This window comes from Pyrgilauda ruficollis, unplaced genomic scaffold (genome assembly GCF_017590135.1).
Source record: "Pyrgilauda ruficollis isolate IOZ18807 unplaced genomic scaffold, ASM1759013v1 scaffold159, whole genome shotgun sequence".
NCBI lineage: Eukaryota > Metazoa > Chordata > Aves > Passeriformes > Passeridae > Pyrgilauda > Pyrgilauda ruficollis.
Window position 1 is genome coordinate 585,816 of NW_024514654.1, and position 24,111 is coordinate 609,926.

General features: G+C 53.9%; 2 protein-coding genes across 2 annotated transcripts; one reads left to right on the forward strand and one right to left on the reverse strand.

Moving 5' to 3' along the window:
- Positions 1-1,263: 1,263 nt before the first annotated feature.
- DBF4B (DBF4 zinc finger B) lies at positions 1,264-14,909 on the reverse strand. Its single transcript, XM_041461974.1, has 11 exons — positions 14,477-14,909; positions 11,280-11,471; positions 9,890-9,940; positions 9,210-9,279; positions 8,296-8,366; positions 7,560-7,596; positions 5,635-5,677; positions 4,639-4,755; positions 4,351-4,477; positions 3,613-3,722; positions 1,264-3,128 (listed from the first exon to the last, which is right to left on the reverse strand). The coding sequence occupies exons 1-11, from the start codon at positions 14,585-14,587 to the stop codon at positions 1,766-1,768; spliced, it is 2,292 nt and encodes a 763-aa protein (XP_041317908.1). The 5' UTR covers positions 14,588-14,909; the 3' UTR covers positions 1,264-1,765.
- CCDC43 (coiled-coil domain containing 43) lies at positions 14,909-22,959 on the forward strand. The gene is made up of 5 exons (XM_041461975.1): positions 14,909-15,150; positions 18,123-18,210; positions 20,404-20,539; positions 21,133-21,188; positions 22,500-22,959. The coding sequence occupies exons 1-5, from the start codon at positions 14,914-14,916 to the stop codon at positions 22,685-22,687; spliced, it is 705 nt and encodes a 234-aa protein (XP_041317909.1). The 5' UTR covers positions 14,909-14,913; the 3' UTR covers positions 22,688-22,959.
- The last annotated feature ends 1,152 nt before the right edge of the window (positions 22,960-24,111 follow it).

Sequence of the window (24,111 nt, forward strand, 5' to 3'; positions counted from 1 at the left end):
GCCCCGCCGCCCCCGGTACCGGCCCCTTCCACCCTCCCCGCCCCGGCTGCCGCAGCGCCGCTGGCACCCGCGGCACTGCAGCACCGGAGCCCCGCTGGCATCACCCCCGGGCCGGCAGCACCCCCGGCCGGTACCGGAGCTGCCGGTGCCATCACCCCCCGGAATGGTACTGGAGCCCCGGGCCGGTGCTGGGCACCCCGGGCCAGCAGGGACCGGAGTGGAGCCGCCAGCGCCAGACCCCTCCCAGCCAGATCAGACAGTGTCCCCCCACAGCCACCGGGACAGGGACACCAGGATGAGAACACCACAGTCAATACTGGAACCTCAGGACAGAATCAATCCCCCCTCAGTCACTGCTGCCCCCCCCCAGCCAGTGCAGCACCCCCACACCAGTACCAGCCCCTCCAGCCAGTCCTAAACCCCCCAACACCAGTACCAGGCTCCCCAGCCAGTACAGCGCCTCCAGCTGGGATTGGAGGCCCCCAGCCTGCACCGTGCCCCCCTCAGCTGGTGCCGAGGCACTGACTTGTCCCCAGCCAGTCCCAGAGGCCCTGCAGATTGTCCTGGTGCTGCCAACCAGTACCAGGACCCACACCATTATCAGAGCTCCCCAGCTGGGACTGAAGCTCAGGAGGAGCCTCTGAAGCCTCGTGTGTCCTAAGTCCCTGCTCCCACTACACAATCCCACTTCAAGCCTTCCCTTTGAGCCTGGAGTGAAGGAGGGAGTGTTGTCCTTCACTCAAGGAATGAACATCTCCAAGGACAGACAGACCCCACTCCTCTGGGTGCCTGGCCCAGGGCTGTCCTACTCTCCTGGGTCCTCAGCCTTTCCTTTTCCCAACCTGCAGCTTGACATCTGGCACCACAGAAGGGCTGGCTCCATTCTGCTTGGAACTGCCCTTCAAGAAGCCAGAGGTTGCTTTTAGACACTCCAGAACATCATCTTGGCCGTCTCAGTCTGTCCCTGACCTCCCTCCCTCAGCCCCATGCCCAGGAGAGGTGAACAGGCTCCTGGCAGCTGCTCTCCAGGTTCTCCACACCCCTCCTTGCTGGGCACCACCCCTGCACTGGGTACAACAGCTTCCCAGCGCCTGCTGGCCACACTCCTCTGGCAAACCACAGAGGGGGTGATGTTCTGGGTCTGGACAAACTGCTGTGCCCATTGCCCAGAGACCCCTTCCAACAAAGCTTCCTCCACCCAACCCCTACTGCTCTGCTCCTGCCCCTAGCCACATTCCACACACAGTAAGGCAGAACAGAATCTCATTCCTCTGTTTTATTTCAAAGTTTAAAAGTTTGTAAAAAAAATCTGAAACAAGTTAAAAGCACCTGAAAATACTCAAAGACAACCCCCAGACCACATGCGGAGCACAAATCTCATCACCATGACCCTCCTTTCCTAAGTCTTTGCAGCACTGGGACCATGTGAGAGGAGGAACAGCTCTTCCTCTGGAAGGGCAAAGAGCACATTGCTGTTGGATAGAGATTCCAGAGGCACCACTGTGTCAGTGGAGAGTCCTGTTAGGAATTAGAGGAAGCTGCTGGCTCTAAACATGGCCAGGAGAAAGGAGGGAAGATCACAGCCAAGGACAGGGAAGCCACTGCATCCCCACCAATTCCCACCAGGAGAGCTGCCCAGGCTGCCAGTGCTGTCCTCACTCTTGGATGTGCCTCCTGGTCCTGGCATGGAGGGTGCCTTGGTAAACCCCATCCCAGCCCCCCCTCAGCTCCCACCGAGGGTCCAGAGAGCAGCCTGCAGGTGATTTTAGCTGCCAAACAATGTCCCAAGTATGGGGAAAGAGGTTCCTCTGGTTTCTGTGCAGCAGTTCCTGCAGCTCTTGTCCTCTCGGCCTGCCCAGGCCAGCTCCGACCCCTTCAGCACAGAGCAGAGCTGAGATTTGTACCCGCTGTCCCTCACCCTGAGGTGTGGCTGCTGCAGCAAGTCCCTGTCCACAGCTGGAAGCCTGCAGCCCTGGACACCTGAGAGGCTGGGGAGCAGCTGCACATCCCAGTCTGACTTGGAGGAGCTCCTGCTGAAACCGGGAGCAGCCTCTGGGCTCCGGGGAGCAGGCGGGAGGAGGCCGGGGCTCTGCGCCCGCTCTGTGCCCTGCCTGGGCACGTCGGGAGCTCCAGGGGCTGCTTCTTCTGCTGCCCTGACACGGAGTGAGCAGCAACATCTGCCCGCAGCCACAGGCAGTGTGGGAGAGGGCAGGCAGCCAGCAGGGCAGCTGGTCCTGCTCGCTGTGCTCTCCAGAGCAGGCCTGTTCCCATTCCTGGGTGTGTTGTCACTGTCCCCTCTGCGCCGTTTCCCTTGGGATCTGTCCCTGCTCCAGCCACGCTCGCTGACAGTGCTGGCTGCAGCTGCCTCCCCAGCATCCAAACCTGCAGCCACGGCTCCCGGGGATCCCGGCTGGGATACAGGGTCCCCAGGGCTCTCACACAGGCACAGATCCAAAGCAAGGGAGCTGTGAGGTCTGCTGGAGAGCTCTGTGCCCAGGGGCAGGCTGCCAGCCCCCACCACAGCGGGCAGGGCTGGCTCAGACACCTGCCCTGCACCCTGTGCCCCCATCCCACCACCCACCGGCTCCATCTGCTCACCCAGAGGGGAGAGGCCAAAACCCAGCTCCAGCCTGGGCCTCTTTCCCACCTGGGAGCTCTGTCTGGAGCACAGCTGGCGTTTCCTGGAGGCAGGCTGTGCTTGGGGAGGGTGGCTGACAGAGCCAGGCTGTGTATGAGGTTCAGATGAAGAACGAGTGGGTGCTGCACGAGGCCCCCAGCCCAGCTCAGGAGCCAAGCCTGAACCTGAAGCCCCCAGCCCAGCCCCCCCCATGGTACCATGGGCAGCACAGACCCCTCTGCTGAGCCCTGCTCCCCTTGGCAGTCGCAGGGAGCTGTGCTTTGACAAGTCCCCTCCTCCTCTGGGATCCCTGACCCTGTCCTTGGGCAGGCAGGGGGAATGTCCCTGGGTTTTCAGGCCATGATCCAGCTCTGTATCCATTACCAGTTCCACAGCACCCTGCTCAGGCTGCTCCCTTTCCTTTCCCAGCTCTGATGGCAGCAGCTTCATTCCTCCAGTGCTGTGTGCTTGAGGCACTACACGTTCATCTGCCAGGCAGGACCAGGGCACCCTGGGAGGAACCATCAGTTAATGCTCACCCAGCCCCAGCAACACTCCCCCCAGGGAGACAAGGCCTCTCCTGCAGTGCAGGGTGTTTGCAGCCCTTGCTCAGGAGCAGGGAAGCAGTTTTAGCCTGGTGAGACTCAGAATGACTCTGCTGCTGGCAGAGATGGGCAGCACAAAGGATCTCAGCCTCCTCAGCCCAGTGCCCAGGCACAGGGGGGCTACAGAGCAGCAGGGTTTGAGTCAGACACAGGGACAGAAGAGGTAGGCTCAGCTGCCCTTTCTAGTTTAGGAGGCACTAGGAGTCCACAGGGACTGAAGGAGAAACCCCATGGAAATGCAGGAACATCCCCCCATGGATTGTCTAAGCTTTGCCCAGCAGGTGCCAAGTTGGTCCAGCTTCAGCCTCTGATCCCCAGGCACAGGGACCCCATGCCATGCAGCACCCTGCTGCCTTTGGGCTCCAGGAGTTCCCAGATCCCCAGACTTACTTGGCTGACCACTCCACGAAGCTGTTGGTGAGCTGGGAGATGACACGATCCACAGGGATGTACTGGGAGCTGTCCCTGGCAAACTTCTGGTGCTGGGGGCTCTGGAGATGCTGGAAGGTGGCAGAGGCCCTTTAACAACACTCAAAGCTTTGCCAGGAGGGGAATTTGCAGTAACAGGCACTTCCCACAGCCTAACAGACCAGAGGGCAAAGGGACAAAGCCAATGTCTGCCAGGTTTGGGAACACACAGTGTCCTGTTCCCTGCTCCTGCAGATGAGGAGGCTGTGTCTGGATGCAAGAGCAGCCTACAGCCTCCCCAGAAGCAGGAAATAGACTCCACCACCACTGTCTGGCACTAACAGCTGGGCTCTGAAAGCCCCCTTGCTTAGCACTTTCCAGGAGACAAAAAACATCCTCCCACCTTTTCAATCTGCCTGTGCCCCATGGCTGCCGTGGAACAGCCTCTTCACCTTATGGATCATGCAACAGGATGATCCTTGAGGCTCTTGCACCCCAAGAGAGGAGCATGTTGTGCCCCAACCTTCAAACCCCCTGTGCTCTGACCTGCTGGTCTGGGCACACAGATATACCGTGTTCCCATCTCACAGGCAGATCCTGCTGGATGCAGCAATTCCTCCCAAAGGAGCTCATAGTGCTAACGAGCACGACACGATTAACAAAGCCTCTGAGAGCCCCCCACAACTCCTGCAAGGAACCAGCTCCCAGGGGAACCTTTACCTTCTGCAGCTCTTCGAAGGTCTCTTGGCAGCACTCACAAAACCCCCTCCTTTTCCTGGGCACGGTGACGTGTGTGGAGCGGGGGCTCTTCCCCCCGGCGCTGAGCAGGGCACAGCCCTCAGCACCCCTGCAAGGGACAGCACAGGGTCACCCTGCCTGGCAGGGACAGCAGGGGCCAGCACAGGGCTCCTTGTGCCCACACCCAACGGCAGGTGGTCCCCAGAGCCCAGGAACCAGCAGTGAGTAGGAGCAGGGTTAAACTCTTGCACAGAAGGAGCTGCAGCTTACCTGGCTTGGCAGGAATTGGAGAGGCTTTTCAGAGGCTCAAATGGGCTGGAGGTTTTGGGTGCCAGGAAGTTGAGGCCAGGAAAGCTTTGGAACTGGTGATGGAAGGGCCGGAATTGCCTGAAAGCAGCAGATCAGGGCATCAGACTCATGGTAGTACTGGCAAGGCTTCAGAGCTGTCCCTCCTGCAGCCTGGAGGGACTCAAGGTGCCACCTCATCATGATGAGATGCTGCCCAGTGCTCTCCTGTGGCTGTGCCAGAGTTCCCATTTCCGACTGCACATGAGAACGAAATTCTCATTTCATTTAACACAATTAAAGTGTTAAACCCAGTTCCTAGTAACAGCCCTGATGGGGCATGTTTTGGACAGAAGGCAAGTTGGCCTGCTCAGCCCAAATTCCACCTTTTGTCCCGGGGCAGAGCAGTGCAGTATTTCCAGCTACCCCACTGCACAGGAGGGTTTTGATTCCCAGGCCACATCTCTCCCCTCACACTTCACTGCACGCAGCATGTAAACCCCAATATCTGACTCTTAATTGAGATGCCTTAAATGTTGCCTTTGGAATAATTAATTGGTCCCGTGGATGCTGGTAGAGTTACAGAGTCCTCAGAAACACCACAGGGATCAGGTCCCCTGTGCCCAAGGCTGTCCTCAAGTTACAGGCCCTGACCTCCTGTGCTTCAATCTCACTCCTCACTGCTGAGGGCTTGGGTGGATTAAGTGACCTGCTGAGGATCACACATGGAATCCGAGCAAGGAAGGAAACTGCTGTCAAGTCTCGTTTAACACCTTTTTTCTCCCTGACACACAAGACACCTGGATTGTTTCTCTAAACTCCATCTGCCTCCCTCTAGGAGAGAATCAACTTCCCAGTGTGGAACAGGGACTGCACAGAAGCCAGGCTCTGCCTCATGAGCAGAACAGCCCCTGGGGATGAAACCAGTGAAGGACAGACTCCGAGGTTTTAGGGTAGGATATTTAAAAAGGTCTCATTTACCTGCTCTGGTCTTCAACTTTCAGAAAAGGGGGCTTCAATTTTCCTGCCAGAGAGAAACCTGGTTAGTTTTCCTGGCCAGATTCCCTACTTAGTCACTCATTCCCCAACAAAACTGGGCTCCAGAGCAGAGTGCATCAGAACTTCTGGCACTGATGAATGCCAAGTGGTGGCCAAGCACAGACAAAACATCTCCAGGTGATCCTCAACAGCCCTGGGCCAAGTGTGCAGTGGGGTTTGGTAACCAAACCCTAGGGCAGCCCACATGGGACATTTCCACCTTTGAAAGAGTATTCAGCCATCCCCTCACATCTTTAATGCTGCCTCAGCCATACAGCCACTGGCCTAACCCCAAGCCTTCTGACTCCAACCCAAAGAATTGTCACAACTCCCCCACAGTGTGCCACTGAGTATGAGAAGGGAACTCAGGGACTTCAGCAGCTGCTGCACTGGCTCAGAGCTCTGCAACAACTTCCAGCACCTTTTCCTCCATTCACCCTGCCTCAAGTGCAGAACCTGGCTCATCACCCTGGCTCAGGCCAGGATGGTGATGTCAAAGCAGGAAGAGATGCTGGAGACAAACCAAGGTGCTGCCAGCCAAGGCTGGCACCAGGACACTACTCGAGAGCAGTATCTGGCCTCTGCTCAGTTCCCAAGGAGGGCAAACAGCAGCTTTGCTTCATTTGGAGAGCAAGAAGAGAGCAAAAGAGTCTCAGCAGTGCATTGAAGGAAAATGTTTTCAGAGCCAGGCTGGGAGGGGAGGTTCCAAGGTCCCTCCTGTCCTGCAGGTACGTTCAACTCACATTACGCTCACCTTGGAAACCTGAGTCCTGATCTGGCTAAGAAACAAAAAACACCAAGGTGTTCCCACAAGGCATCTGCCTGATCTGACACCAAGCCTCTCCTGCCTCCCTCATGGCCTCTGAAGGGCAAGGAGTTTTGTTTTCTTGTGATCCTGGCACTCAATGCTATTTTTTCCAAAGATATTTCACCCTCCTTCCCCAGAAAGGCTGAGCCCACCTGTCCTCACCAGCCTCACCCTCTGCTTGCCTCAAATGTGCTGCTACGTCACTGAAGCTGCTATTTCAGTACAGGATCAAGTTTTTTCCTTGCAAACACTGCCAAATGCTCAGCACTTCTGAGAGAGAGGCCACGTGCAGGCCCCAGATCCAGCTCAGATGGTGCACGGGTCCTGAGTGATCCCAGCAGTGACAAACAGCTCCGATGGCACTGCAAGACCCCGGGCCAGGCTCAGAGTGTGCCCAGCAGAGATCTCAGAGCTTGCAGGCACAATCTGCCACATTCAACAGCTTCTCGAGCCTTTCTTCAGCACCCTCCCCTCACCCCAAACTGGGAAATAACTCCCAAGTGTCTCACACACCATCCAGGCTGGAGTCTGCTCCAAAGCGGCGCACGCAGTCAAACCAGTCACAGACCAGCTGACGTCACCAGTGCCAATTTCAGCACCACAATTGGCTCTTGTCTAATTGCAGATGAGAACCTGGCTGTTCCCCCTCCCTCCTCCCTGCAAGAGCCATCCTCAGATTGGTGTCTCAGCAGCACATCTCAGCCCAACAGAAGTGAGTGGGCTGGGAGGAACACGCTCTCCTCTGCAGGATGCATTATTCCTCAAAACCTCCTTTAAGCTGCTGGATTCAGCACTGTTCTCAGGTGCCTTGGGATTCTGGGAGCTGGCAGCAAAGGGTTTTTAGGATTTTTGAACACAGTGTGAAATCAAAGGTCATCAGCTGTCCTGGGAGGTTGCAGCCAGACTCCAACAAGGAGTAACAGAACCCATTCAAGGGGAACTACCTGAAGAGTTGACATATTTTGGGATTGCCAAAGGTTTTGATGCATTTCAAATTCTAAATGAGGCTTCTCCAAGCAGCTCCACATCTAAGCATAAACAGCACAACTTCCAGGCCTACCTTTGTGAATTTTGGATCTGGAGGCAGGGCATTTCACCTAGAGAAAAAAGGGACATACTCAGCATGGGAGCAGCACAAGCACAACTGCAGTTGTTGATCTCAGAGCAGCAGCAGCCTCACCCACCATTTCAGAGCTCTTGTACCACCTAGAGCACCTCCCCTCATTCTGTCTCCCAAGTTACCCAGGGTTAGTTGAAGTACAACATACAGGCTGCCATGCCCTCTCCTTACATCCCACCTTCCCTCTGACCTCTCCAATGCATTAACCAATCCTTTGGTGAGCCAGTGTACCAGCCACATCATCATCATCATCTTACTTTGATCTGCTTGTGTGTGTGGTTTTTGCTTTCCCTACTAAATCATCTTTATCTCAATTCATAAGCTTTCTCACTTTTTCTCTCCCAGTCCTCTCCCCATCCCAGGGGGATCCCAGAGGGTGGCTGTGTAGGGCTGAGTTGCCATCTGGGGTTAAACCATGACCCTTAGTCCCTTAGGGTCAAAGTCAGTATTAGCTGTGCTATGAATGCTGATACTTAGCAACATCTGCCTCATTCTCACCTGGATTTACCCCCAACTTCATAAAAAGAAAAATTCTTTGATTTTTTTTTCATCTTCATCACTAGCACAAGCACCAGATTGGATCCAGCACCCCCCTGACTGGCCCACTGGCATTGAAACTGCTACAAGAACTGTTCAAACCCCAAACTCCTCAAATTGGCTGCAGATAAGTTGTTACCTCTGTCTTCTGGCACTGCTTCCTTGCTCCCGAGATGGCTCGCAGCAGCTGCTGGGCATAGGACAACATTTCTGTGTAGGTGGGATGTCAAAGGGCCAAAGCTGAGCCAGGGAAGGGAGCTGTTCCCCTCAGACTGCAGCCCACCCCCCCATGGCACTGGGAAAAGCTGGAGCCTGCAGCCCCTGGCAGAGCATCTCCCACAGGAATGGTCCAAGATGAAGCCAAGAGAACACTTTGAGGGACAGTCCCTCTGTTTGCTCTCTAGCAGAGCTGGAGGCTGCTGGGGCTCTGCAGGAAGGAGACACTGGCAGGAGCTGTGCAGCACACAGAGCCCAAGGTCTGGCAGCCCCAGAGGCTGAGCAGAGCCCAGGGACATGATCCAGACAGGCTCAGCCACAGCTGTATGTCACTGTCATCAGACACTCAGGAACCTTTTACTCCAGACCTATTATTAGTATCAGACTTCTACCATCTGTCTTTCCCATCACCCCCTCCCCATCCATCATGGGGACAGGAGGTGCCTTCCAGAGCAGCTCCTCAAACACCAGCACTTCCTAATTAAACCCGACCAAATCCTGCCCTTATCATGATTGTACTTCCAGGTTAATTAGTAAAAACGGTCTTTTTGGAACAAATTGATGTACTGACCAAGATATTGACATTTCCTAATGTTCCACCTTCAGTAGATGACAATGTACCCTGTGTTTGCTGTTGCAAATGTGACAGTGGCACATTCTGTACACACAAATCTGGTGTTCGAGGGCAGACCTGGCCTCGGCCAGGATGGCATCACTCCAGGATATTTGCTTGCAATTTCTTCCTTCTGTTCTACTCTTCTTACATCACTTTTGCTCCACCTGTCTCCAAAATCCCTCATTACCAGCAGCCTCCTTGCACCCCACAGGGAAGGATACCATCCACATGCAGGATCTGGACTCCCCACAGGCGAGCGTTGGCGAGGATGCTGCTGCCACTGCAGGTGTCCTGTACAGAGAGGTTTGGCAAAGCACAGCTCAAAGCACAGCCACGTGCAGCTCTAAACTGAGCTCAGAGCCCTTCCTGCTGCCCAACTGACAGAGTGTGCCTGTTACTAAAAATCAGGGCACAGCAGTAAAGGATCGAACTCATGCTTTATCCATCTCAAATTAACAGCAGCATCTTGGGCAAATATTTAATCCCTGCTAAATCATGAGCGTCTAAGTGGGCACTGAGATTTATCTGGCCACTTGTGACCTCAGGGAAAGGATTGCAGGGGAGCCTTTTTCCCCAGCTATATTGCTTTAGTTCTTCTTAGGCTAAAAATTCATCTAACAACAGGCCTTGTGTTAATAATTCTCTTGTGTTGAGCATCCAGATGGCTGGGACAGGCCTCAGAGGTACAACACTGGATGACATGGCTCCAGAAATAGCAGTGACCAGGAGCACTACACAATGTTCTGCAGGCCACAAGCAACTGCTCCGTGTCTTTCCCAGCCCCAGGATCTGCTCTGTCAGCAGGGCAAGGGCTCTGCAGGAAGGCTGGCACTGGTTCTGCTCTGCTCAGCAGAGCTCTGAGCACACCCAGCCCCAGCAGAGTCCATCCAAGGCTGCCCACCTGGTTCTTCATGGCCTTGTTCAGCAGCTCCTTGCCCCGGCTCAGCAGTGCCTGTGGAGAGAGGAGACATGAACAGGTCATGGCTAAGAGCTGGAGAGCAGCAATCCCTGGGGATCCCCACACTCTGCTGGGCTCATCTCTGCCAGTGCAGAGAGCCTTTCAGAGAATGCAAACTGCAGAGAGGACCACTCAACTGCACCACCAGCACCAGCCAAGGCTTGGAATTATCGACCAGCAGGGAAATGAAGGCTCCAGAGGGAGCCAGGAGGGAGCAGCAATTTAGCTTGGAAACTGCCTGCTGCATCATGGAATTGTTCAGGCTGGAAAAGCCCTGTAAGGTCATAAAGTCCAACTCCTCCCCAGCATAGCCAAGGTCACCACTGACCCCAAGTCCCCAGCTGCCACATCCACAGAGTTTTTAAATCCCTGCAGGGATGGGGACTTCACCACTGCCCTGGGCAGCTGTGCCAGGGTTGGACAACCCTTTCCATGAAGGAGTTTAGCTAACATCCAACCTAAACCTGCCCAGCACAGTTTGAGGCTGTTTCCTCTTGTCCTGCCATTTGTTACTCAGGAGAAGTGACCAAGCCCCACCTGGCTACAACCTCCTATCAGGGAGTTGTAGACAGATCAGGTCCCCCTGAGCCTCCTGTTCTCCAGGCATCTGAACATGCTGGCCAGGGTTAGGAACATCCTGGGAACTGAGCCAATGGTCTCAGCAGATTGGTTCAGCTCTTTACAAGACAAGGGACAGTGCTGAGAGCCAGGACAGGAGACAAAAACTGTGAGAAACCTCTGCAGCTCAGGTTCCCCCTGCAGGTGGTTCAGCTCCAGTTGGCAGAGATTCCCCAGGCCTGGGCTGGGGCAGCTGCCTTTCCCCAGTCACAGCTTTCAGCAGACACCACATTCAAGGTGGGATGTTGGAGTTTGGTCACAAGCATTTGTGAGCAGAAAGCCCAGCTCCAACAGGCAAATGGGACCAGGAGAACCCCATTCCTGCAGGGGGCCCTCATGCATCTCCTCCCAGGATACAAGGGCCTTGCCCTGTGACTGTGAGTACCCAGAGTCTGCAGTGGTTTTCTCTGTCTATATTTCTCTGGCTTTCTCACCACACCTCTGCCTGTTCCCTCAAGAAGCCAGCCAAGGCCTCCACATCCCCTGCCATTCCAGATTTCCTTGATTACAGCCCAAAGCTGTGACATGCATGTTTGAGGAGACAATGATGGCAGACAAAGAACAAGGGTATGAATAGGGACAGCCAGGGAAACAGGAACAGAGCAGGTAAAAAAACACACACAATATTTGCTCAGAGCAGGAACAACTCCACCTTCCAAAACCGCCCCAGATTCTACCCTCCAGACACCTCGGACAAAACCTTTGTAGCTCTTACAGTGTATGGTGGCTTCTGGCGAGGTCTGGCTGGGGTTCCTTTGGGGGCAGCAGGCACTGAGCTCGTGGATTTTGTGCCTTGTGCAGCTGGGCTGCTCTGCTTCTCCTCCCGAGCCCTGGCCTGGCCCCGCTTGGCCTCTCTGTTGCTGGACACCACGCAGGTGACTTCTTTGCTGAGGAAGCTTTCGGTCACCTGCAGCAAGACAGAACAGAGCAGCTCTGCAAGTGCCTGACCCTGAGCTGACAGAGCCATGCTGAACAAAGCTGCTGTCCCAGCTCAACCCCCACACAGCCAGGGGCTGCTGGGAGCAATCACATTCCTTCTTTCATTCCATACTGACCAGGAGATCCTGTGATGCCCCAGAGACTCACTGCAAATAGTCACCAGAAATTCAGATCCAGACACCCAGAACTCTGTCAGCACCACCCACTCCTCACAGTGCTTCAAAAAAAACCCCAGTATCTGAGGAAAAGGGCCTGGACATCATGGATCAGCCTGGAGGAGTTCTGTCCTCAGGAGAGCATAACCAGTTTTAGAAAAATAAAGGAGAAAGGGAACAACTGGGCAAGCAGCTCCACAGACAATAGGGCAGGAGGGAAGCAGAGATGAAACACTTACACCTTTGCACAGGAGCTACCCAGCCAAGGAAGAGGTGGAAACCCAAAAGTTGGGACACTAATGGTATTGTAAGCCACTAATGACTTGGCTTCTCAGAATCTGTCCAGGAGGCAGAGGTGTGCAGCCCCTCAGGAAGATAAAGATCTTGATAGCCCAAAATCACAGCTGCTGAACAAGCTGGTTCTGCTCCATTGCAGAATCCCTGTAGGTGGAGATTCCCAAACCACGAAGTGGGTGTGAAGTGCCACAAGGGTCACTGCAGGCTGTGCTGCAGGCACAGAAGAGAGGAAATCACAACCTCCCTCTCCAAATAACACTCCAGAGTGTCACCATGTCCCCATGCCAAGTTCAAGGTGCCACAGGCAAGCCCAAGGGCCACAAGATGTCCTGACCTGTGTCCTGAGCTACACACAGAGCCTGGGCTCAGATATTGCTGCCTTCACAGACAGTGGCTGTGGTGTAGGCCAGTATCTCCACAGAAGCCAGAGGAATGAGAGCTCCACTCCCAGAGGGCCTCACTTCACAGAGGGAGGGCCAGGATGGTGTGTGACAGGAACCAGAAGGATGGCCAAAGTCTAAAGTGATTTCCAAGTAACACAGCAGCTGCAGAGAGGAGTAGCTGTCTGCTGGGAGCATGGGGTTCTCAGACTTGAGGATGCCCAGCTGGGAAAGATGTCCCAAGAGTGGGTGGCACATCTAGGGGAGGGCAGAGAGAAACCAGCAAGTTCAGGATGAACAATTCATGAAAGGGAAAAGAGTGCAAGTTACCTTCCCCACATGCCAGTGCAGCCAACCCCTGCTCAGGGCTAAAGGGACACAGCATCAGCAAAAATTAAAAGATTTTACACAGTGTGTGTGGGAATCAGAAAATCAGAAACTTCCACAAACACTGAAGGATTTGATCTATAGCTCTAGAAGAAGCTTAGATTAATACAAAAACACAATACACAGCCATTAAGCAGAAATATCATAAACTTGTGTTGCTATAGTTGTAAGTAATAATATGCCTTCAGTAAGTGAGAAACTATATCAACAAGATAGTGAAAAGTTTATAATGTAGAGGTGTAGTTGTACAGAATAAGCTAAGAGTTGAGAAGTTATAATAAAAGCATATGTGTACATGTAAAACAGAAGCCCACTAGACAAAAGTATCCACAGTACAACAAAATTAAGTAAAGATAATAAGTTAAAAAGCAAAATAAACCTTGTAACATCCATCCATTAGTTAAAAAAAAATTATATACGGTCTTGTAACAAAAAACTTATAACTACTCTTGAACTATAACCAACAACTTACTCCTTTAAAATCTCACAACCTCTAAAACTAATATTAATCTAAATAATAAATTGTTTTTAACCCACAAATAATCCAATTCCTTCATTACTAACAGCAACAATACTAAGTGTGTCCATTGTAGGATTTAAGTTTTGAGGTTAGAGGAGATGATCACCTCAGAGAGAATAAAGAGCTTGAAAACAAATAGTAGCAACTGCTAGAACCAAACTGTGCACAAGAGCAATAAGGAGGCAGAAAGATGAATAACAGGTACAACCCCATGCTCAGCTCCAGCTTGAGAGACTGGGGTGATGCTACTTTTTGAAGTGTTTTGGGACAGGAGATAAGGAATTGATGAGGAATATCAGCAGCAAGGAAGCCTGGAGGCCATGAAGGATGCCACAGGGATCCACCCAAATAACAGCCTCCCAGGGAAAAGGGTCCAGATGGCTTTTCTGGGAAAATCATGATAAAAGCACACAGCTCCGTGATAAGAACCTTGGTTGGCATTTCCCTACTTTACCGTATGTTGAATTCCATTTGGAAGTCCCACAACCTCCCTAAAAGATTAAACTGCCACAGGCTGTTGTCAGCGATGAGGGGGAACCACACACCAGTTACAACCACCTGGAAAAAGTACCAGGAAACCATTTATCACTGGCTGATGGGGCACCCATCACCCCACAAGCAATTCTCACCTCTGGGAGGCCCCCCAAGGAGGAGCAGGCAGTTCCCAGCCCTTGGGAAGTGCCCCCAGGACCAAGTGACCACCACTGGAAGCACCTCCATGGGCAGGGAGCTGCTCCCCACCACTGGGAGCTGCTCTCATGGTGGTCACCAGCACTGGCCAGAGCAGGCAGCTGGGAACACCTGGAGTGTTGGGAGGGAAAGGAGTTCTGTGCCCAGGAGAACATAACCAGTTTTAGAAAAATAAAGGAGAAAGGGAACAACTGGGCAAGCAGCCCCACAGGCAACAGGGTAGGAGGGAAGAGATGAAACACATACACGCCAGTCCTTCCAGCACTGGTGGGACCTGGAACAGCTGGAACGATGGGAGGGAAAGGCCGGTCCCAAGTCCAGGACCGCCGAGGGCCGGAGGGACAGGGGCGAACTCAACCAGCCCCGCAGGGCTCCGGCTGCGGGGGAGCAAGGAGGGAACCGGCTCACCGGAAAAATAAGAAAATCAGGAAACATTAAAAAATGAGCAGAGTCAGAAAAGAGGCGAGGCCGCCCCAAGACACCCCCCTAGACCCCCGCAGTCCCGGGTCGCCGCCAGCCCCTCACGGCCCCGGCCCGCGCTCACCCCACCGAGCCGCCCGATGGCCTCCGCCAGGTCCCGGGCGCTGCGGCCGCTCGGCAGGTCCAGGTAGAAGGACTGTCCGCGGAGGGGCCGAGGGGAGCCCGTGCCGGCCATGGCCCTGCCCGGCTCGGAGCCGCGGGGAGCCCGCCGCTTGTCCGTGTTTAAATTCCGCCGCCCGCCCCGCCCCGCACGGCGGCCGCGCAGGGACGCGCCGCTCCCCGCGAAACCGCTCTCCGGGGGAAGGAGCAGCTGTGCCAAGGGCGCAGGTGTCGCGGGGCGCTCACGGGGCACACCGAGCACACCGGGCTGTCCGCCCGGCCCGGCCCCGCCGCTCCCGTCCGAGCACGGCCGCACCGACCCCGACCGCGCTCTCTCCGCTCCCGCCTGCGCCACAAGTTTGTCCCGCCGCGGCCGCCGTCTCCTCCCTCTGAAGGCCCAAGATGGCGGCGCCCGGCGGGGCGGGCGCGGCCCCGATGCCGATCGCGATCCCGATCCCGATCCCGGGCCCCATGCCAATCCCGGAGCCGCCGCCGTTCCCGGCCTGGCTGGCAGCGCGGCTAGACGCGCTGGGGCTGGACCGCGCCGTGTACGGCGCCTACATCGAGGGGCTGCTGCGGGAGGAGGAGAGCGACGAGGAGCGGCTGGAGGCGCTGCGGGCCGTCCTGGCCGCCTGCCTGGTAAGGGCGGGGGTCCCTCCGCGGCCCCGGCCAGCGGGGTCTCGCCGTCCGCCCCGCGCCGATGAACACGCCGTGCTCCCGCCGGAGCTCCCCTGCAGCCCGCAAGGCGCCGGGGCTGCAGACGGACGGGCGGGGCGGCTCCCCGCAGCCCTGGGTCATCGGCCCCTTCCCGGGGCGGGTTATCTCCCTGCTGGGGGGACACCCACATCGGGGGCTTTTCTTGCCCCCACCCGCGAGCTTTGCGGGGTTTTCGGTGCTTGTTTGGGGGTTTTGTGGCAGGCTCGGGCTGATGGAAGCTCTGTGGAAGGGGCTGTTGGTGGGGAGCGCAGGGACCCCCCTGGTTTGGTGCAGCGCTCAGGGTTCACCGCCAGCCGGGCGGCCTGGCAGTGCCAGGTGGGCACCGAGAGGTGACTTGGAATGGTAAATGCTCTGGAGCAGGCTGTGGGGCGGTGCTGTCGTCGCTCACACGCGCGTTGTCTGTCAGGAATCGGATCCCGCTGGGGCCGGGACGGACGGGAACAGCCGTGGGTGTGCAGGGCTTGCCTCTGCTCCTGCCGGATTCCTGGGAGCCAGGAGAGTGCAGGGAGCGATTTCTCTTCGATAATCCTCCTTGTGTGGTTTTACAGTGTCTGCGTCTCGGGGTTTTTCGTGAATGGATGTTTCATAGTGTAAAACGTTCAGTCATGAGTAGTGCTGGTGTTGGGAACTGTCTGCTCAGTGGCTGTCACTGGTTTCCTCCCAAAATATCAGTGTGGGAGCACAAAACCCAGAGGGACTGCACAGGTACAATCAGCTTTTTGTTATCACAGGTATGACACCATTCCTTCTGCACACTGACTGTGCCATTCCACTTTTAGGGTTTCCTTAAAGCCAGAGCAGCCTCCCCTGCTGTCCCTGTCCCCTCCCCACCCTGGGGCACAGCAGTGAGCTCCTTCAGCTGTGGCAGTGCAGCTTTGAGCCTAAAAGAGCCAGAGAAGCACAGGGTGCATCCTGAGGGACTGAGCCAGATGTCTTTGCAAAGCGCTGCTCTGCAGTAGTCGAGGTTAATTAACCTCCCTGTAATTACCAGACTTCATTCCATCCCCATCACTGTGCCTGGGAAGTGTGTCCTGGCTGAGCACTGCTGGCTGGCCCTGCCACTGATATTCCCCTTTCCTGATATCCCAGTTTTCTGCTGTTTCCCCTTTTCTGCTCTGTGCTCAGTTCCCTTCTGTGCTGCTGCCAGGACTGAGCAGCTGTGGGGTTCCCATGTCCTTCCAGTCCAGGGCTGCTCAGCTCCATGAGTTGAGCCTCATTTGCAGTTTCTGGCTCACTTTGATTTTTCTGCCATTCCTGTAAAACATTTTTGTCTCTTGAACCCTCAGACTTTGTAATTATTCTTTGTAGTCTGTTCTTTTTTAATGTCTTTTTTGTTTCTTTATTTTTAGACTCCGTGCTTATTTTTGTACTGACTTTTGAAGCAGTGTTTTATTTGGTGAATTTGGGGGTTTTCTTGCCAACTCTCCTCTAGTTCCATACACAAATTACAGGGGACTTTTTTGTTAACTTGTTTGTATTTCACAAACACTATTAAAATAAGGTGGCATCTCAAGTGATGTCTGCTGTCATGTCCATGGTTCCTCACTCCTGATCATGTCTGGCACTAGTGATGTTCTACCATTCCTAATGAAGAAACTTCAAACTGAGTTCTGTTTCTGTCCAGTTCTTCTCTTTAAACCAGACAGAATCCACCTCACTTGTACTTTCAGATTTTTCTCTGTATTTACTGAATGTCAAACCAATATAATTTCTTGTTTTTTTGAAATATTTGGTGGTGGCCCCTGAGCTCTGTGACCCCCATCTGTGGTGTTTGGCTCTCCTGTGTTCCATGGAGCAAATGCCAATGGGCTCCAAGACATTCACCTCCTTTAAGTAACAAATTTAAGCAGGGGAAAAAAACACCTGGAGGAGCACAGCTGGAGACAGGAGTGAGAAGCTGTGAGAGCTCTGCAGGGTCAGGAGCTGCTCCAGGCACCACGGCTGGGATCCCCTGAGATTCTGTGGGGACACCATGGTGAGGCAGCAGTGCCCCTGCAGCCCTGGAGATCCGCGTGGGAGCAGAGATTCACCTGCAGCCCCTGGAGATCCACGTGGGAGCAGGGATTCACCTGCAGCCCCTGGAGATCCACGTGGGAGCAGGGATTCACCTGCAGCCCCTGGAGGAGCCCCTGCAGGAGCAGGGGGATGTGTCCCACTGCCACTTCTAAGTTGTGTTTAATGTTCCAGGCAGGTCAAGGGGGACCAGGATGTCCCTGCAGGTGGGAGGTGATGGTCTGTCAGCACCAGCACAGGAGCTCCAGCTCTGCACTGCCCCTGACCTGTGATTTATCCCATGTAAATTATTCCCTTTAGCGAGCTTGGTGTGGAGGTAGCACTGAGTCACTTCCCCGTGGCCTTGCTCAGGAAGAGAGAGGATGAGGGCGGGAGGCTTTGGGAGCCAAGACCCCCAGTGGCCTCGTGGGTGTGGGCAGGGCTGGGGCACCTGCACAGCCACCCTTGAGGTCTGAGCTCTTCACTGATCAGAACAAAAGAGAAAGTCCTCTGGGACTTCTCTGCTTTTAACCCGCTGTGTTCTCAGAGGTGTGTTCATGTCTTCAGTGGTTACACCAGGTGTCAATATTCAAATCTGACCACTGATTTGTTTGGCTATAACTTCCTTCCCAAGAAAACTCACTTCCTTGTCAACCCAGGACAGGAACCCACGTGTGTCAGAGTGTCCATGTGCACAGTGACCAGACATGGTGTGCTTGTGTCATTCCAGGGAACCCAGAGTCCCTTGTGTGTTTAACAGCAGATTTGGGGTGAAAAGCTGCTCCTGAGCTGACTGCTGGGTGTGCAGATCCTTTGTAGCTGCTGCTTTTCTTGTCTGATTGGTGCTTGTTTGAAGCAGCCAACTCTGTTCCAAGTCTGAGGAGTCTCTTTTCCCTTTCTAGGAAGAAGATCTCTTGAATGATGTGTGCAGGGAGGTTGTGGAGAGGTGGTCTGACTCCCAGGTCGTTGATTCCAAAGAGGAGAAAGAAGGTAGAGTGCTGTGCCTTGGGGTGCTGTGTCCTGGTCCTCAGTGTGGGGTGACCTGCAGGGCCTCACCTCAAAGGGAACTTTGTGTTTGTCCTGGTAGGAGTTAAACCAAAGCTGCCCTGTGGCTGCAGGTCTGAGCTGCCTCTCACTCCATTGCTGCTCAGTTACTCTTTCACCTGGCATGGGGATGAGCAGCTTCTCTTTGGGCTGCCCCAGCATTCGCTGCTCTTTGGGTTCATCATCCTGCAGGGGAAAAGTGATTTTTTTTTGTGGGTTTTTTTGCCTTCTGTTGTTTTTTGGGTCTTTTTTGTGGTGGTTGTTTGGTTATTTTTTTGATTGTTTGGTTTGGTTTTTTGGTAGGTTTTTGTTTTGTTTGGGGTTTTCTTTATGTATGTGGTTTTGGTGGGTTTTTTTGTGTGTGGGTTTTTTTTTCCTACAGGATTTTTTTCTGATGAGATGGTCATTAAGGTCCAGCCCGAACCATTCTGTGGTTTTTTCAGAAACCTCCTTTCCCAGCACATCCAGAGCTGTCTCTGCTCAGTGCTGGCACTGCAGCTATTATGGTATAAAAACCCGTGTTGCTTCTGTCTGGGCAGTCTGGAAAGCAGCTGGTTTGTCCAACTGCAGTGCCCCTGTGGAGAGCTGGGCTGTCCCTGCTGCTGCTGCTCACCCTACTCACGTCTGTATTTCCTCTTCCAACATTTTCCCTTGCAACTCTCCCTTTTTTCCATAAATGTTTGTTGGAGGAAGCTCTGTGAGGCTGCTGACAAACTGTCACTGCTCCTTCCCCAGCCCTGTGTCCATCCCTTGTGCTCATCTGGGAGCCAAGACCTGGCCCTGTCTGTGTGTGGGGTGTTTGTCCTGCTCCCTGTGCAAGGCTCTGGATGCAGTGGAGCTGTGAGCTGGGAGGATTTGTGGTTCAAGCATGGATCAGTGACATTGCAGTGGCACAGACCTGACAGGAGATCGTGATAATGGAATGTCCCTTTGGTCTAAGTCCTGCTTTTTGTTTGCTTTTCATTTTGCCTCTGGTTGCAAACAGCACATTGTCAGTGCCTGGTGTCACCCGGGAATGGCTCTGGCAGCAAGTCCCTGGTGACTGCATCAGCCCCAGCATCCCCCCGTGCCTCACCACTGCATGGACACAGTAGCTCCACCACTCAGCAGCTCAGTGGCTTTCCCCAGAAATCCTGGAAGTCTGCTCTTGGCCTGACCTTGCCTTTGGCTGGGGACAGGGGAAAGTTAATGCTGTTCCATGCATTAAATAAATTAAATTCCTCTTGAGGACAAGTGACTGGGATTGTTGGAGCTGCTGCTGGGCTCCTCCTGCTCCTGACAGTGCTCACCCACAGGGATTTTTCTTGTTATAAAAAGACAGCACAGTGTGTCTGGGTTCATGGAATTCCAGGGTGAAATTATATCACTGGGGTTCCATAAAAGGATAAATCCCCACTGAAGTGTGTATCCACTCAGAATGACAGAGTCCTGAGGATAAGTGATTAACAGACTAAAAAAAATTGCCATCAAAACCCGGATGTTATTTAGGAAATGGAATTTCAGTGTTAAAAGGTAAATCAGCTGTTGGTCTCTCTTGGTTGGAAAGAGGGGGAGAGCATGGAACTGATCTCTCACTTCAGGTTTTCAGAATTTCTCTTTGATGGGGGTTAAGTACATACTTAACTAAACTTATTAAGCTGTTTTGAAGCGAAAGAGAATGTGATTTGGAGTCAAATGGATTTTCATTAGCCAGAGCCTGACTGATTCCAGTTTCATTGTGAGACTTGCCTTACTCCAGGAATAACAGTGTCTGCTCCAGGAATAACAGTGTCTGGTGATTGCTGGGTGCAGCACAGGGAGTTCCCTCGAAGAGAGAAGCACAGGGTGCCACCACCTGTCACCTCAGGGTGTCAGCCCCGTGCTGGCCCTAGCCAGCCCCGTGGTGGCTCCTCAGCAGCTCCATCTCTCCCAGATCCCAACTGGAATTCCCCAAAGCAGCTGGCTTTGACAGCACCACTAGTGCCCTTGGGAAAAGCTCAGGGGGTGTTTTTGGGTGAGACATCTCCCTTTGGGTGGGCGCATTTCCCCTGCAGGGCACGGGCTGGGTGGAGCTGCAGAGGGAGCAGGCAGTGAGTGACACCAGGGGCTCGGTGGCTCTGTCTGTGACCTGGGCTGACACTGTCACTCCTCTCCTGCCAGATGAGGTCCAGGCCATCGCCAGCATGATGGAGAAGCAGGCCAGGATAGTGGTGAAGCCCAAGGAGGTGTCTCAGGAAGAGAAGCAGAGGAAGGCTGCGCTCCTGGCCCAGTATGCCAACGTGACTGACGAGGAGGAATATCCTTTTCCTGCATTGCTGGGGGCTGTGAGGGACATCACCTGCTCTAAACCTCCTCAATCAACGCCCTCCCAGCTCTGCAGGGCCCTGGGGAGAGCTGGGGAAGCTTTGCAGTCTTCCTTCAATAAAATAACTGCCATGGACAAAGCATGGAAGCTCCTTGTTTGTGGAGTGCTGCAAGCAGATGCTCCTGGGAGGGTGTTTGTCCCCAGCAGCACGTGGCTGTGGCTCTTTGCCCAGCCCAGGTGTGTGGCAGGAGAGCAGTGAATGCCCCCATCCCTCAGCAGCTGGTGCTGATCTCTCTTGCTTTCCCAGGAGAAATCTGCTGAAATAATCCTTTACAGAGAGAGTGTGTGGAGTGGGAGGGTTAGAAGTTAACTCTTTGTGGTGCTGAAGAATGAGCTCTTCCCTGCCCAGCAGAGTGAACTGTAGGCAACTGTATCTGGCCCTGGAGCAGCAGGAGCTGTGCATACCTGGTCTGTGAGAGTCCAGCTGCTTCTTCCTGGCTTTATAAGGCTGTTACTTGAGTCCAGTGTGGCTGGAGAGAGACACGAGATCATTACTGATGTCTGTGTTTCCTTAATTCTCTCACTGGTGGGGATGAACAGGATGGATTGATGACAGCTGTAAATATTGGATCAGAAAAATGTATCCTTTGAATTCCTGGTGACTCAGGCTGCTTGTCAGGCAGGCAGCCTCCATGGTGAGTTTCCCATCCTTCCCTCCCTGTGCTGGTCTCCCTGTTTCTGTAGGGCCAACTTTTAAGCTTGGGGATTGTTTTTTCTCTGTGTGTACCCTGACCTTGCTCACAGTGACACTGACAGTGACAGTCTGTGTGCTCTGCACAGCGCTCACACCAATCCTGCCATTCATTTCCTTCTCCTCCCCTCTTGCCCTCTTCCACCTTTTTGCAGCTTCATAGAACGTGCTTAATGATAAGGACAATGCTCCCAGAACATCAGGTTGATGTTAACTGGTGTCCAGAGAGGGAAATCGTGTCAGGAATGAAGCTTGGCAGGCCGTGGTGCAGCTGAGCACTCAGGGTGGGCAGAACCAATGGGCCCGTGTCTGTCTCAGAATTGGGACCATCCTTGAGCTCCCAGCTGGCAAATTTAAGATGGAAGCAGGTTTTATCACATAATTAAATATGAAACCTAAGTTATTCTTGTCCGTACATTAGGGACATGTATGTATGTACCTGTCTGTCTGCACAAACACACATGTATGTACATGTAGGTATCTGTTCAGACATGTCACACAGAGCTGCAGTGAACCTACTCGAGGCTGTGCCCTGTGTGTTTGCTTCCTTTCAGGTTTGTAGAGGTTTGACATGTATTTTTACACATCAGTCTTAAGATCCAGTAGGCAACCTCATTTTTCTAGGAAAAAACAGAATCGCTAATGTTGGAAAAGCCCTCTGGGATTGAGTCCAACCATTCCCCCATTACTGCCAAGGCCACCACTAACCTCTGTCCCCAAGTGCCAATGCCTGACCACCCTTTCCATGAAGCAGTTTTTCCAATATCCAACCTAAACCTCTCCTGTCATAACTTGAGGCTGTTTCCTCTTGCCCTGTCCCTGTTCCCTGGGAGCAGAGCCTGACCCCCACCTGGCTGTCCCCTCCTGTCAGGGACTTGTGGAGAGTGAGAAGGTCCCCCCTGAGCCTCCTTTTCTCCAGGCTGAGCCCCCCCAGCTCCCTCTGCCACTCCTCACTGGACTTGTGCTCCAGACCCTTCCTTCTCTGGGAGTGGGTGTTTTTTCAACCTGACTTTTCTTTCTGGAAAAGCAACCAGAGATTCCTTCTCCTTTCTGCATTCCTCATTCCCCAGTTCCTTACCTGCCTGGTGAGGAAGCAGGGAGTCAGAAGGTGAGAGGGGAGGTAGAACAAACTTCCCATGTGCCCAGGCACTGTCCCAGGTGACCTCAGCCAGAGCGTTGTCAGCCCTTAGCCCGCCCCAGCGCTGTTCCGAAACACCAACGTGGAGGATGTGCTGAACGCCAGGAAGCTGGAGCGGGAGCTGCTGCGGGATGAGTTCCAGAAGAAGAAAGAGCAGGATAAACTGCAGCGGGAGAAGGACAAGCTGGCCAAGCAGGAGCGGAAGGAGAAGGAGAAGAAACGAACACAGAAAGGCGAGCGGAAGCGGTAGCTGGTGATTTCCAGTTGGACTCTCAAAGGATAAAATTAATTCTGAATACGGTGTGTGTTTAAAAAGCAGCAAGAATTCCAGGCACGTGGCTGGGAGCAGTTCTTGGAAAGTGGTGCCTTTTTTTTTTCTTTTTTTTTTTTTGTTTTGTTACATAGCAGAACAGAATCTCTGAGCAGCTCCTGGACTCAGTGTACCCTGTGCTTGTGGTATCAGTGTCCCAGTCAGTGCTCATGGCCAGTGTCTGTACCAAAGAAGGGTGAAGTGATTATGTCCGTGTTGTTAAATTGATCCATTTTTACTTCTGAGCACCTGGGAGCAGAGCATGGTGTAGGAACAGCCCCTGCACTGGCCGTGGTTTGAGCTGAGCCTGTCCTGCCACTAGCCAGGACATGCTGCCCTGGGGCACACATGAATTCACTGACACAAGCCCTGAAAAATGTCTTTGCGAATCACTGTGTTTGCACTGCTGAGGCCAACACTCCACCCTGCTCAGGCTGGGCTGGTGAGCAGGACTGGAGCTGCGCTCAGCACAGGGCAGTGCTGGGCTGCAGCAGAGGAGTGAGATGTGTGAAACAGAGGTGAGCTGCAGTGATGTGACTGCATCACCCACGGACTGTGAGTGAGGGAAACACTGCCCAGGCAGGAGCATTGGCCTCAGCAGCAGCAAACCGCACTCCTAATGCAGTTTTAAGACTCTAGAGAGCTGGAAAATGGTGCTCCCTGATGTTCTGTGGGGTGAACATGGACTGTTACTTCCATGGCTGTTGCTAGGGTGAAGCTCTGAAGCTGCTTTAGCACAAGCAGGGTGAGGCAGGGATGCAGTGGGGTCACTGCCCATTGGGCACAGCTGCCTTCAGGAACTGCAGGAATGCTCCTCCTCCCCCCAGAAGGCTCATCCCTGCTGCTCCAGCCTTTTTGTGATGGTGTTGCCCACTGAGGAAGGAGAACACTAATCCTGTGAACTGAGGGAGAAGGAGGGGCTGTGGGAGGAACGGGTATGCCTGGGCTCTGTGCTGCAGCATGCTCCAGGTGTTTGCTCTGAGGTGACCTGTGCTGAGCTCCCGTGCTCCTGCACTCCCAGGGTGCCCGACCCAGCACCGCTTTCAGCACTGCTCTGACTCCAGGGCCAGGCCTTCCCTCAAGCTGCTGCTGTGTGTGTGTGAGTCTCCAGCTGCTTTGTCTTTGGACTTGAGTATTAAATCTTGATTGACAAAAAATGGGTTCCTGTGAGTGATGTTGCCATTCATGATGGCAGTGCCAGTGGTGTGTCCCGTGTCCTGGCTGGCCCCTTGCCCAGCAGCATTTCTGAAGGCTTGCCTGTTGCTGCCTTGGTGCAGATGCAGCTTCAGTCATGCCTTGTTTCTCAGGGCTGTGGTGCCCTCTTTCCTGGGAGCTGACCCAGCTGTGCTGCTCCCCAGGGCTCT

Excerpts from the sequence above, each read along its gene's own strand:
- CCDC43 (XM_041461975.1), top strand. The coding sequence starts at position 14,914 with ATGGCGGCGCCCGGCGGGGCGGGCGCGGCCCCGATGCCGATCGCGATC. Across the intron at positions 15,151-18,122 it reads CCGTCCTGGCCGCCTGCCTG|GAAGAAGATCTCTTGAATGA; the intron begins GTAAGGGCGGGG and ends TTCCCTTTCTAG. Across the intron at positions 18,211-20,403 it reads TTCCAAAGAGGAGAAAGAAG|ATGAGGTCCAGGCCATCGCC; the intron begins GTAGAGTGCTGT and ends CTCTCCTGCCAG.
- DBF4B (XM_041461974.1), bottom strand. The coding sequence starts at position 14,587 with ATGGCCGGCACGGGCTCCCCTCGGCCCCTCCGCGGACAGTCCTTCTAC. Across the intron at positions 5,678-7,559 it reads CAGATCCAAAATTCACAAAG|GAAAATTGAAGCCCCCTTTT; the intron begins GTAGGCCTGGAA and ends TCTCTCTGGCAG. Across the intron at positions 3,723-4,350 it reads CCTTCGAAGAGCTGCAGAAG|CATCTCCAGAGCCCCCAGCA; the intron begins GTAAAGGTTCCC and ends GCCACCTTCCAG.